This window comes from Cervus elaphus, chromosome 26, assembly GCF_910594005.1.
Source record: "Cervus elaphus chromosome 26, mCerEla1.1, whole genome shotgun sequence".
NCBI lineage: Eukaryota > Metazoa > Chordata > Mammalia > Artiodactyla > Cervidae > Cervus > Cervus elaphus.
Genome location: NC_057840.1, coordinates 23,032,225 through 23,045,864, shown reverse-complemented (window position 1 = coordinate 23,045,864; position 13,640 = coordinate 23,032,225). Strand labels below are relative to the sequence as shown.

Sequence of the window (13,640 nt, the reverse complement as noted above, 5' to 3'; positions counted from 1 at the left end):
ATTCAAATTGTGTTTTGCGCCTTTTGGTATACCTTACAATTCTTTCTTGAAGGGTAAACTTAATATCCTAGGCAAAAAGAACTGCAGTAAACAGGCCTTTAATTACATGGTGGTCGGTGGTCAGATGTGGGGGAAGGGAAAATGTTTTATAGTTTTATGACTAGGTCTTAGTCTTTTAGTGAGCCTGTGCCACTGGGCTGTGAACTTCAAAAGTGTTTCTCTGCTGTTTTTTCTTTTCTCCCCTTTATTAGAACAAGCTAGTTGGGTATTTACCCACCCTGCAGTGTAAGGCTAGAATCAGCTGGGACTGCAAATTCCCCGCCCCCTCCCAGGTGAGTTAGGTTCTGATAAAACCCGAGCAGGTTAGGCCCTGGAGAAGTAGTTTTCCTGAGGGCAGACTTTGTTACAAAGACAGAAGGTACTGGCGGGTTTTGGGATGGTTCCTCTTCCTCTCCTTCTGTTGGAAGCACAATAAGGTTTTTTTTCTCAGAACTCCACTGTGAAAATCTGGTAGGGCTCCTAGAGGCAAAATTCACAGAGTGTGGGACCCTCTGGAGTGTTCAGTTCTCGGATTTGCCTGCTCTGAGGCTCCAGCAGACCTTCAATTGCAGTTCAGCTTTCCCCGACTCTGGCCCAGTTTCCTGAGGAGGTTTCTATGTGCGGGTTTCTGCTCAAGGTAAGTTGTGATTTTCTGTATCCGTCTCTCTCTAGTTTGGGGGCCAGTGGTTTGGCCTGTGACCATAGTTCGCTGAATTTAAGAGGAGCTGTTGATTTTTCAGTTGTTGGGCTTTTTGTTGTTGTTATGATGGAGAAACGACTTTCAAGCTCCTTTCATGCCAGACCAGACACTGGACTCCTTTTCCTATGTAGAAAATGATGCCTTAGTGATATTTTCTGACCCAGTGTAAAATTTAGTGAAAATGTCTACATTCTGGTCACGGTTACTATTATACTACCTCTTTTAAAAAAAAACAAAAAACAACTTATTTGGCTGTGCCGGATCTTAGTTGCGGCCTTAAGGGTTTTTAGTTGTGGTATGTGGGATCTAGCTCCCTGACTAGGGAGAGAACCCAGGCCCCCTGCATTGGAAGCGTGGAGTCTTAACCCCTGCGCTGCCAGGGAGGTTGCCTCCCTCCGATTCTTAATCTTTCCTGGCTACAGTTATTGCTTCCCCAAATACTTTTTAGCTGTTAAAATCTATGTCTTTCATCCCTGGATTTCTATCAATTCCACTCTCTGGCTTGGAGTGCAAACAGCTAGTACTACCCGTGTATGACAGTTGTGTCAACATTTAAAAAAGGATGCACTATTTACATGATTGTTTCTAATATTCTGCTTGCAAATCCTGCTTTGTAAGTTGAATTGGTGGCAGATGCAAATTACGCTGATGGCTTCAGGGAAGTGTGTACAGAGAATGTTGGGTTGTAAATGATGCCCCAAAGCTAGATTTACAGACTTATTTTCTCCAAACATGGTACCTTACACCTGGGTAGAAGCTCACCTGTATTTTGTATCCACTCACATTACCTAGAAAATGACTTGCCTTTGTATTAGAATCTCTGGCTCTATTTCTGTTTGATTGGTCTATATGGGTCCTGATATCAGTATTTCTAAAAATTCCTCAAGTAATTCTACCATGCACTAGGGTTGAAGTCCACTGGTGGGTAGCAAGTGTCAGCAAACCTTTACAGAACTGGGCAGTAAGTATTTGGGGCCTTGAAGATCAAATAGTCTCTGCTATAACTACTCAACTCTTGATGTAGGAAGAGTCATAGGCAAGTGGGCCTGGCTGGGTTCCAATTTTATTTCTAGCCACTAAAATTCTAATTCATATAGCTTTCATGTGTCATGAAATATATATATATTTTTTACCTATTGAAAAATGTAAAAATCAGTCTGTCTCACAGGATGTACCATAACAGGTTGCAAGTAGAATTTGGCCTGGGGGCTGTAGTTTATTTTCTTACAGATTGATTTGGTTCCACAAAAGAAAACGTTTCCTTAACTACATCACTGATAAAGTATTCAATGAGTCCTAGCATTGACTACTTATTTTAAGTAAGTCTACCTAAACACATTTATTGTTTGCTTATTTTGGGCTGTGCTGGGTCTTGGCTTTTCTCTACTTGTGGGGAGCGGGGGCTACTCCCTAGTTGTGATGCATGGTAATCTCACTGTGGTGGCGTCTCTTGTGGAGGCTCCGTTGTTGTGGAGCGCGGCCTCTGAGTTACTCGGGCTTCAGGAGCTGCCGCACGTGGGCTCAATAGTTGGCACTCAGTCTCAGTTGCCCTGCAGCATGTGAGATCTTCCCAGACCAGGGATTGAGTCTGTGTCTCCTACATTAGCAGGCTGATTCTTTACCACTGAGCCACCAGGGAAACCCTATCAGAATATTGTTAAACATGACAATGCATTTCCATATTGGCTTTTGAAATGGCAGTATTTGGGATGCATTTGTCTACAAATACCAAGCGTGGCTTAAATGGTTAAGTAGTGGGAAAGGTATTCTCTCATGAAAATATAGACATTTTCAGGGTTATTAGGCAGCATGACAATCATCAACCCAGGTATTGTCCATCTTTCTACTCTACTATCTTCCTTCAGTACTAGTCCTGGCCAATGTCTTGCTCCTGGTTGCAAGGAACAGCCCTAGAAACTGCATGCAGACATGTAACATCCAGCTGAAAGGAAGAGTGTTTCCTTCCATGCATTTATTTTGAATGTGAGGCAGTCTTTTTTAGGGCAAGCCTCTCCTCCTGTGTACATCTCCCCCATCAGCCCCAAAGACCAAATCAGTCCCTGGCAAAGGAATTGAGATCACCATGATTAACTCTCATTGTGCATTCCCTGGTGTGGGCAGGGGGAAGGGAAATCTGTCTGCCTCTCACAGGTGGTCCCAGGATTTCAGAACCAAATCCGGGTTCTGTTAGCAAGGGAAGAAAAAGAAATGGCAGTTGGGAAATCAACAGTCTCACAGAAAACTAGATTCCTAGGATTAAATAAAGAAGGTTGTCTGCTGAGCTTCTCACTGCCATTTGTTTATTTACTTCCCTTAAAGACCATTAGAGAATTGTTCAGTACAATTTTCCTAAAATAAATTGTATTGATTTTTCACTCAGATTATATTTTGCTTCAGTCTTGAAAGAAATTGCTATGATTTCTATCAGATTACATTTGAAAAGTAATGCATTGTACTTTGTTATTTTTCTATAACTCTACCATGTTGTGTATCTAGTATAAAAATGTTCATGTCAAAAATTTTGAAGAGTCATCATTTTTTGTTCATTTTGAACCATCAGAAGGTTGTTTAGTTTATACTGTGAAAACACAAAAAAGTTTTACCCCTGAAATTATAGCACTAAATACAAATTTAAGGACCTTGTGTGGCACCTTGCCACCCCCATGGGTATCCTGATACAGCCCCCAAGTGTAAATGACCGACCTCTTCCTCCCCATTTGAAAATCAGAGGGAGATTTGTATCCATTCCAAATTCGGCTATGTCCATCTTATTTTGAGCCCTGACCCTCAGTCTGGAGTGGGCACTGAAATTCCACATTTGCAGTTTTCTTGGGAGATCAGCTGGCACTGGGGAAGATGCTCTGATCCGAGGCAGAGAGGCCAGGCTTCTGGTCCCAGCTCTGCCTCTTAGGAGGTGTTTAACCTCTCTCAGCTCTAGTTTTGACATCTGCAAAGCAAGAGCTTGAACAGTGTGATTTATAAGACCCTGTTAGAGCTTATCTGTGTTTCTCTTTAAGATTTTGACCTTGTACACATTGCTACGTTTAAAATGGATAACCAACAAAGACCTACTGTATAGCAAAAATAAAAAATAAAACAACGCTGCAATGCTATATGAGGTAAAAAAAGATTTGACCTTTCCTTTCCAATGTTAAACTGATTTCTACTCTTATTACTGCTTCTTGACGAACATATGTTGTCACCAGGTCCCCCCAAGATAGTGTGTGGGAACAACCACTTTTTGTCCTGCCATGGCACAGTTGGACAGCCCATGATATTCTAGTGTGAGACATTCCCACATAACCAAGCCAAATCCTTACAGTCCAGGAAGCAAGTCAGAAGGCAAACAAGAGCAACACTACTCAGGAGAGAATTTTGTAGCACTTTCTTTTTTTTAGCTAAAACGCTTGCAAATGTCAGTTCTTTCCTCATTAATATTGAAATATACTTGACCATTATTTACAACAGCCTTGAAAATGTGCTGGGTCCACTGACCCCTGCAGCTCTAGAGCTGTTTTTTCTCTCTTTCTAGAACTCTCCAAGCCTCTTCACACAGAAGTGAAACAATGAGGCCCTGGACAACTTGTGTAGAAAGAAAAGTTTTATTTGGTGGTCAAAGCAGTTATCTTTGGCTTATCAACATTTTCCTGTTTTCTTTCTCTACAGAGTTAGTTCTTATGTTCCCTAGTAATTCTTTTTTCCCTTTAACTCATACAGAACTGTTTGTTTTTCTCAGGAGTATATGTTATAGAAGAGCCCAGTCATCTTTGGAACAACCTGGGGAAAGTTTCCCCTAAGGAACTTGAAAATGAGTTAACAAGATTGACGTTTGTCAAGCTCCATGCCCTTGCGCCCCAACCCATTCATCCCGGAGTCCACCATGACTGACAGCTTCTTAGGTCCAGAGGCCCTTGTCCCCCTGCCCAAGTGGGCTCTTGGAAGGGCGTAGGGCCATGTTCTGTGCGGTTTTCAGGAGAAGTTTACATTTGCTTATCCAGTCCAGGTGAACCCTGTCCACACTGAATGCCCGCATCCGGAGCCTGTTCCCCAGGGGCATCCTTGGTGGCCTCCTCATAGGAGGGCGGTGAACATGCGTCGGAGAGAAGGGCGGCCTCCGGGGGCAGTGGGGAGTAAGGGGAGGTCCGCTCGCTGCCCCAGGGTGAGCCGGGCAGGAAGTCGGTCACCTCCCGCGCAGGCGGCTGCTCCGGGAGGTCCAGGCCGGAAACCTGGCCCCGGGCCCGCGGGGCCTGACAGTGGCGATACAGGAAGAGCAGTAGAAAGGCCAGGAAGAGCAGGACGGTGGCTGGAAGAAGGATGAACAGGAAGGGCTCCACATCTTCCCGGGTGGAACTTCTCTTCTGGGTGCCCTGGAGTTGAGGAACCGGAATAAGGTTAGAAGACGGGGAAAGACGACCCCTGGAGTTCTAAGGTTGGCCTCTGTCTTCCTCTTGTATTCTACCATCATTTGGGCTTGCCTGATGCTCAGCTGCTAAAGAATCTGCCTGCAATGCAGGAGACCTCGGTTCGATTCCTGGGTCTGGAAGATCCCCTGGAGAAGGGAAAGGCTACCCACTCCAGTATTCTGGCCTGAAGAATTGCATGGACTGTGTGGTCCATGGGGTCCCAAAGAGTCGGACACAACTGAGCGACTTTCACTTTCACCATCATTTACTCACTCTAAAAATCACTCTAATCATTCATTGATGCCAATGATTAAAGTGTAGTTATAAAGTATGAATTCAGAATGTCAAAAGTACACGAGGATACCATGCAATATTTCCACTGAAGTAAAAATATTAGAATAAGGTTTAGTTGGTAGGTCCATCACACATTCATTGAGTGAGAACTCTTACTATTTATGTACTTACTTTATTTAGAATTAGACCAATAATGTTTTATGCTGCACAAGGGTCATTTGGAACTTCTTTGATTCTGGAGTAAAATCTGACATTGTTACATGCTCCTATGGCATATAAATAACATTTGAAATCTGATTGGATAGCCAATGCTTATGATGATTGAGATTGTGAAACTCCTTCAATTTGTTTTTGCAATATTTGTAGGATAAATATAGAAATTTGGAACTCAAGAAAAAGAATTGCAGGTAAATTTTTAAGTAACCTAAAAGGTATTGATTTTATAATATCAGTTTATGAGAATAATGATGGTTCTTGATGGAGTAAATAATATAATAGGCACAGAATGATACTTCAACAGCAAGGTATGAAAAAAGAAGTCCTGTTCCAAATTGTGTAGACATCGCTTTACATAAAGCTGCTAAGAAATAAGTGTTAAAATGCTTCCCCATTCACAATGCATGTGAATGTTAGTATCTACTACTACAGAGGGAAAGAAAACAGTGTAAAACCTTATAATTGTGTCTAAAAAACAATATACTAAGATCTACTGATTTAAAATAAAACTTAACACTAGTAAAATTACGAGAGCTGGGTTTTTTGCCTTGATTTTGGTGGAAAGAACAAATGTTTTGCTGGTCTTGAAGTTTTAAGAGAATGACTTATCTAGTGGTTTCTTTTTGTTGTTGTTGTTATCTTTAATTCCTAAAGAATTTACAACTATGTATGTTATTTTGACTTGAAATTAGATGGTCTATTTAATATTTACACTGTTAGATATTTTGTTTTGGTAAGATATGAGTTATGATATTTTAGCTTAAAATCCTTACAATTTTTTAAGGTTTTCTTGAGCAGCAGAGCATCGTCTTTGGGCTTTGACAGCTGTGGTCTTGAATTCCAATATGAGCTTCTGATTCCTGTGTGACCATGGACTATTCACTTACCCCCTCTGATTCTAGTTTTTCTTCAGTATGAAATGAGAGTAAAATCATCTTTTCTGGAGGGTTGGCTTGAGAATATAATGAATCAATGAGCTATGAATTTGTTCTGTTTTCTCACACATAATCTAGTTTATCAGAACTCTTAAAACCTCTTATGATAAAACAAGGACTTTGATTATATAAGCTTTAAGAATAGATGAACTCAAAAATAAATTTACTACAATTATTAAAAAAAATCAAGTTGGACTGAAAAAGCAATTTAAACTGTTTATTTTCTCCCACTAGATAAATCATTTAAAATATTAAAGCTATTATCTCTTAATACTTAATCACTCTTCAACCTTGATAACCATGGACCATTTTGCATAATTGATTTTTCTTCTTTCTCCTTCAATAAATGTGGGTAATAATAGTTTCTAAACCATTGTGGGCATCAAATTTTAAACACTGTTATACACTCTAAGTTCCATATGCATTGAATATGAAGATACTTAATATTCTGTTTAAAAGTTTTTTATGTAATCCTCTTACTTTATACCACAAATGGTGTTAGTTGCAAAAATTTGAGAAAGATGCTACTGTCCCCTTCTGTAATCAATACTTCCATTGGGTGAGTTATCTTGTTCAGATATTGACACTTATACAGCAGATTAGGACAATTTCTTGAGATAAAGAACTCTTTTTTTTTTTCCCCTAATTAAGAGACCATGGAGCTCTAGAACAAATTTACAGTGGTATCTTTGTTTTTTAAATGATTCATAGTATATTGGTTCAAATTGTTTTGGATTTTTTTTTAATGCAGAAAGAATGTCTTTAGTCAAATATTCTAAATGGTTCATTACCCTCAAAGTGGCTTTTTAATATTTCTCAAGGACTTTGTAGTACAGGGATTACTTTAAAGAAAAAGGCAATAGAAAGTGTAGCTGCTGAAGGATATATCATATATGTGTATAATTTATTTCTGTAAAAAGTGGTTTTAGAGAAATACCAATTTCACCCCTCAGATTTCTAGAAAACAAGAAAATAGGTTTCTTTTCCTCTTTCTTCTGGGACAGTGGTATCACTCACTTTCCTGTTGACCATAAATTAATTCTGAGTTTTTAGGTTGCTATAAATATTTTTCCTTAATGAATCCTCAGACTGGGACTCCTTTGGGGATTTCCCAGAGAAAGCAAAGCAGCTGCTGCATTTCTTAGAGGCAAAACTCCTTAACTCTTTGCTGCCCTTCCTGAAGTAAGATCCTTGGCTTCTTAGAAACAGTTGGAGGGCCAAAGTGAATATCTTTCATTCTTTCTTTCTTTTTTTTTTTTTGAAATGTAGACACTGCTTACTGAGCAAAAATGCAACCTTGTCATACCAAGGCAAGAATTTGCTGACTTCTGCCTTCAGGTGATCTTTAATATATTTGTTATCTCAGGTGTTCTTAGAATATTCTGTGACAAGTTTTACTTGAATTTATCATTGTCAAAAGAATCCAGCTTTCAAGTTACCTCCTTACATCAGGTCAGTCAGCAACTTCATATTTTTGTCACACCTGTAATGCAAAAGGTTGCCACTAAGTTTTCCTAACAATATAGGCGATGTTGGTTTTAAAGCTAACAAGGGTATTTTGGGGGAAGAAAGGGCATAAGTGGTAGGTACAGACCTGCAGCTGAGTTTCCAGAAGAGGGAGGCTGGGTTCGCTGGTTAGCCACCCGTAGGTTCCCCGGCCAGCGTGGCCAAACTTCCTCCAGCTGCTGCCCAGCAATGCCCGCATGCCTTCACCCGACTGCTGCCCTGGTCACCCTCCCGCCTCGCTGCCCAGACCTCAGCAGAGCTGCTGCTCTCGGCCCACATCCAGCGTGGGTGTGTTCGGCTGATGGCCCTTGGTAAATTTGTCCTCTGATGAGGATCAGCAAGGGAAAAGAAACCAACCAGAGAGACCTCTGAGGGCTGGGTTTAAATTCTGTGCCTCTGGGTTTGCTTCCGTGGCCTTCATCATATAAGCATGGCATCAGACACCAGACACGGAATAGATTTCAGACAGATGGTCTTTGCATTCATGTTATTACAGTGCCGCAAATGGTCTCAGTGAGTAAAGAGCTATTTATATTTGATGCAAATAAGACCCTCTCCCTTCCCTTACCACACCCCTCTCCAGAGATACAGCTGAGCAAGAAAAACTACCCAACCTGAATTTCCTTTAATTATTTCTGGATTCTGTGGTATGGAGAGAAGCGGGTATTTGGTAGAGAAGCAAGACTCATTAATTACATTTTGGTGAATTATTTAGATGAAAGATGCTAAATGATAAAATTGTACAGAAGCCAGAGAGACAATAGCTCAGATTGTTTGGATGGAATGTTTGCTGTTTGCAGTTTTTTTAAAAAAAGTCAAATTACCAGTACCTACACAGTCTTCCTTATGATTACCTTATGAACTTTATAAAATTATACTAAGCAGTAAGAAATTTTCAATTTACACATTCACTGAGGTGACTTGGGGATGTTTAATTCTACATACATATTGAGAACTTAACATTTAAGACATGGCTGTTGGATTCTTCCTTTTAGTAAACTTTAGCTTCAAATATTTACTCAGAATGTTACAACTCAATATTGCAACTACAAATATTCCTATCCAGGCATCATTCAAGTGATTGTTATGATGCTGAAGTCATATTTTTAAGTGGGATATTAAGTGGGATTTTTTTTTTCTTAATTAAGATTCTTAACATTTGGCCCATGGTGGCCTATGGATAGGTTTGGCGGAGGGTGGTGAACCTTCTGAACTTTTAGATACATTTAATTTTTGTGGAAAGATCCATAGTTTTCATTGCATTTTCAAAGACAAGTGTCCTCCCCAATACACTTTGGCACTTTGTCAAACTTATTGGTGATAAGGGCTTTCACTAAGATCCCAGTACCTCAGTCAGTATCCTACTGTGGAACACCTTTGGCATTTCATGCTTTCCTTTCTTACTGTGGAATTAGTTGATTTTGTGCTTTTGGTTGACACGTTACCTTGTTCCATGAATGTATTCCTGTTTTAAGTCAATCCTGTATCCCCACATTGAAACGTGAGGAGCACCCTGGAGCATCTAGGGACCACTGCACTACTTTACTTCTTTGCGTGTCAATGGCCTTGCCAATACTATGCCCTTGACCTCTTGTCCATCTTATCTACTTATTTAAAAACCTTCCTTTCTTGAGGAGGAGATTGGAAATCTGGACCAAACGCATTAAATGTAAATCTGTAATGTTGACCCTCCTCCAGCATTGAATGAATCAGACAAAACTACCTGCTTTTATGGCTACATTTTGGGGGGACCATGAGAAACAAATATGATTACATAAATAACATGTACTACATCAAAAGGTGATAAAGTCTATGGAGAAAAAGCAGAGGGAGCAGAGTAAATGCTGAAAGTGGGGAGGCATTTTAAAAGTAGGAAGTCAATTAGGATCTCACAGCGTAAGTGATATTTGTGTAAAAAGCTGAAGGGTTCAAGGGACTGAGTCATGAAGATTTCAGAAGGAAGAGCGTTGCAGACAAAGGGAATAGCCATGCAAAGGCCCTGAGACAGTCACATGCATGCTAAGTTCTCAGAATGGCTGGTAGGTCAGCGTGGCTGGAGCAGTGGGCCGGGAAGAAAGTAGAAGATAGAAGAGAAGAGCGGGGAGGATACGTGGAAGGTAGAGCACAGAGTGCAGGGTTTATAGATCGTTTTAGGAACTTCAGCTTTTATTCTGAGTAAGATGGAGAAGCCGTGCAGTTTTGAGCAGAGGAGTGGCAAGATCTGACTTCCATTTTAAAAGGATCACTCAGGCCTCTGTGTGGGAAATTGATATAACAATTAAGGGCAAAAGCAGGGACTCTTGAGAGATAGCAGACCAGATTAGTATTATAGAAGTGAAGGTGGTGAGATTCTAGATATATTTTAGAGTCAGCAAGATTTGTTTGTTCTACCACTAAAGGTGGTAGAAGATTGAAAAATGATCAAGAAGAATTCTGATTTAGACATGAGTGATAGGAAGGATGACCATTGGAGGGGAAAGACTGGATAGGGCAGGTTGTGTTGCTTTTTAAGCAAGACAAGTAAAGATCAGGAGTTGAGTTTTGGGACATGGTAAGTTTGCAATATATGTGAGTTTGGGTATTTGGAGTTGAGGAGTGAGGACTGGACCACAGATAATAGTTAGAACCCATTGTCAGGGTTGTTGTTATTCAGTTGCTAAGTCATGTCCGACTCTTTGCAATCCCATGGGTTGCATCCCTGTCCTCCACTATCTCCTGGAGTTTGCTTGAACTCATGTCCATTGAGTTGGTGAAGCTATCTAACCACCTCCTCCTCTGCCGTCCCCCTTCTCCTTTTGCCTTCAATCTTTCCCAGCATCAGGGTCTAGCATAAAATTTTGTGAGATTTGAATAAAATCTGTACTTTAGTTAATAATAGTATATCACATGTAATTTCCTGTTTTTTCATACCATCATATTTCTTTATATTCTCAGAATTGGATTAGAAGTTTAGTGTTACTGCTAAAGTCTAGAAAATTTATTATCTTAGTGATTTTTAAAAATTTGAATGAGGTTTGAAACGTCTAATGAAATAATGTTATCTCTGGTGTGACTTCCAATTTATTAATATATGCTTAGCCTACAAGGCCAATAGCCTGAATTTGCTGTGACTGCTTACAGAAATGCTATAGTGTTTCACTCTAGAAAGTTATACCTGTGTAGATTTTAGCAATTAAAGTCTTTTTTATTTTTTAGGCCTCTAGAGTACATGATCTTTTTCTTTTTCTCTACACTATAAGACAGAACACTTCCTGTTTCAGTGGGCTTTTCACCAAGACTTTTCTGCTTAGGACTTGTATAGCTTGATATTAATTATAAACACTGACTATAATAATTCTGCAAGTTTGGTTAGCTACCTCTGAAACTTCTCTAAGTGTTTTAGAACTGAGGAGAGAAGAGTTTTTCCATGTTGTACTTAATTCTTTTGCTTCTCTCCCTCTTTTTTAACATTGACTTGTTTTTACCCATTTCATTTGATCTGTTTTTTCTTAATTTCCTTAAACTCAGCATTGTCAATTTCCTATTTTTATTTTCAACAACTACCAAGATTTGTTGTTTTACTTCTGGTTTGTGGAATTTATGGGAGTTTGTGTTACATATTTCATCTTCTGAGCCAGTGATGGAGAAAAAGCCCTTGAAAACTCAAGATGAGGGAAGATTGAAATAAATGAGATATGCCTGTAAAATGGTAGGATTTTTTTTTTACATTTAATTTCTAAGCCAGTGAATACATTTGAATTTTAGCAAACTTGTCAGTGTACTTTCTCAAGATACAATTATAGGAATTAAATAAACTTATATTTGATTAGGATGACTGAAAAACTAATCAGCAGATGGCAGGCAGCAGAGTCCATGGAGGCCCTGGGGTTCAGCTAAGGGTCAGCAGATTTGGCCTTGGTTTTTGTTCAACTTTGGCCCTGATAATATGGAAGGAAAGACATAAACAGTTTGACTAAGTCCTTGGCAATATGGATTGAAAAAAAACAAAAACTGTCTGAGAATGATGTTTTAAAACCAACCAGGTATGACAATAAAAAAGAAATTATTGATACAAGTTTACTTTGGAAGAATATGAGCGCTTATGGGAAGGGAGGTTTGAGCAAAAGGTTTTAAAAAAACGTTATGAGGGAATAATATCAAACAGAACAAAGATCTCATGTGTTCAGTTTGAATTTTGACAGTTTTATTCACTCCTATAATCACCATGTGAAAGAAGATATAAAACATTTCCATCATCCTAGAAATTTCCCTCCTTCTGTCAATTATTTAAAGTTTTCTATCTACAAAGTATTTTTTAACATTTCAATTCTCCAGGAAAATCAGGGAGCAGGATATATGAAATTTATAAGCTTACTGTGTTTTCTGGTTATGAATTTGAGTATTTTCAATCATTTGGCCTTTGGTTTTCTGAACCAGGAATCAAGAAAAACCTCGGCATGTTTAAAATAGAATAATGATCACAAATGTGTAGAAATCAAACTGATGAATCTAAAACAGGAACTAGTGGGTGGATTTCAGATTAAAATTTCTTATGTAATTTGTCTATCCATGGTTTATTTTTTAAAAAATTTTAATTTTATATTGGAATATAGCTGATGAACAATGTTATAATAGTTTCAGTTCAGTTCAGTCGCTCAGTCATGTCTGACTGTGACCCCATGCAGCATGCCAGGCCTCCCTGTCCATCACCAACTCCTAGAGCTTGCTCAGACTCATAACCATCGAGTCAGTGATGCCATCCAACCACCTCATCCTCTTTCATCCCCTTCTCCTGCCTTCAGTCTTTCCCAGCATCAGGGTCTTTTCCAATGAATCAGTTCTTCACATCAGGTGGCCAAAGTATTGGAGCTTCAGTTTCAGCATCAGTCGTTCCAATGAACATTCAGGACTGATTTCCTTTAGGATGGACTGGTTAAATCTCCTTGCTGTCCAAGAAACTCAAGAGTCTTCTCCAACACCACAGTTCAAAAGCATCAATTCTTCGGTGCTCAGCTTTCTTTATAGTCCAACTCTCACATCCATACATGACTACTGGAGAAACCATAGCTTTGACCAGATGGACCTTTGTTGGCAAAGTAATGTCTCTGTTTTTTAATATGCTGTCTAGGTTGGTCATAGCTTTTCTTCTAATGAGCAAGCGTCTTTTAAAATTTCATGGCTGCAGTTACTATCTGCAGTGATTTTGGAGCCCAGGAAAATAAAGGCTGTCATTGTTTCCACTGTTTCCCCATCTATTTGTCATGAAGTGATGGGATCAGTTGCCATGATCTTTGTTTTTTGAATGTTGAGTTTTAAGCCAGCTTTTTCACTCTCCTCTTTCACTTTCATCAGGAGGCTCTTTAGTTTCTTTTCATGTTCTGCCATAAGGGTGGTGTCACCTGCATATCTGAGGTTATTGGTATTTCTCCCGGCAATCTTGATTTGAGCTTGTGCTTCATCCAGCCTGGCATTTCACATGCTGATAATAGTTTCAGGTGAACAGCCATAGGACTCAGCCACACGTGTACATGTATCCATTCTCCCCCAAGCCCTCTTCCATCCAGGCTG

The 13,640-nt window shown here is 39.5% G+C and overlaps 1 protein-coding gene and 1 long non-coding RNA gene across 2 annotated transcripts in view; one reads left to right on the top strand and one right to left on the bottom strand.

The window, feature by feature from the left end:
- Positions 1-418: 418 nt before the first annotated feature.
- LOC122684241 overlaps positions 419-13,640 on the top strand; it is a 66,570-nt gene continuing 53,348 nt past the window's right edge. Inside the window, exon 1 of the long non-coding RNA XR_006337959.1 lies at positions 419-676. This is a non-coding gene — a long non-coding RNA (uncharacterized LOC122684241). The remainder of the gene's footprint in view (positions 677-13,640) is intronic.
- On the bottom strand, positions 4,345-8,385 carry SMIM28 (small integral membrane protein 28). Its single transcript, XM_043888259.1, has 2 exons — positions 8,182-8,385; positions 4,345-5,106 (listed from the first exon to the last, which is right to left on the bottom strand). Exons 1-2 carry the CDS (start codon positions 8,290-8,292, stop codon positions 4,720-4,722), a joined length of 498 nt encoding a protein of 165 aa, XP_043744194.1. The 5' UTR covers positions 8,293-8,385; the 3' UTR covers positions 4,345-4,719.

Coding starts and splice junctions, on each gene's coding strand:
- SMIM28 (XM_043888259.1), bottom strand. CDS start 8,292: ATGCGGGCATTGCTGGGCAGCAGCTGGAGGAAGTTTGGCCACGCTGGC. Junction 5,107..8,181: donor TTCTGGAAACTCAGCTGCAG/GTCTGTACCTAC, acceptor CCTCAACTCCAG/GGCACCCAGAAGAGAAGTTC.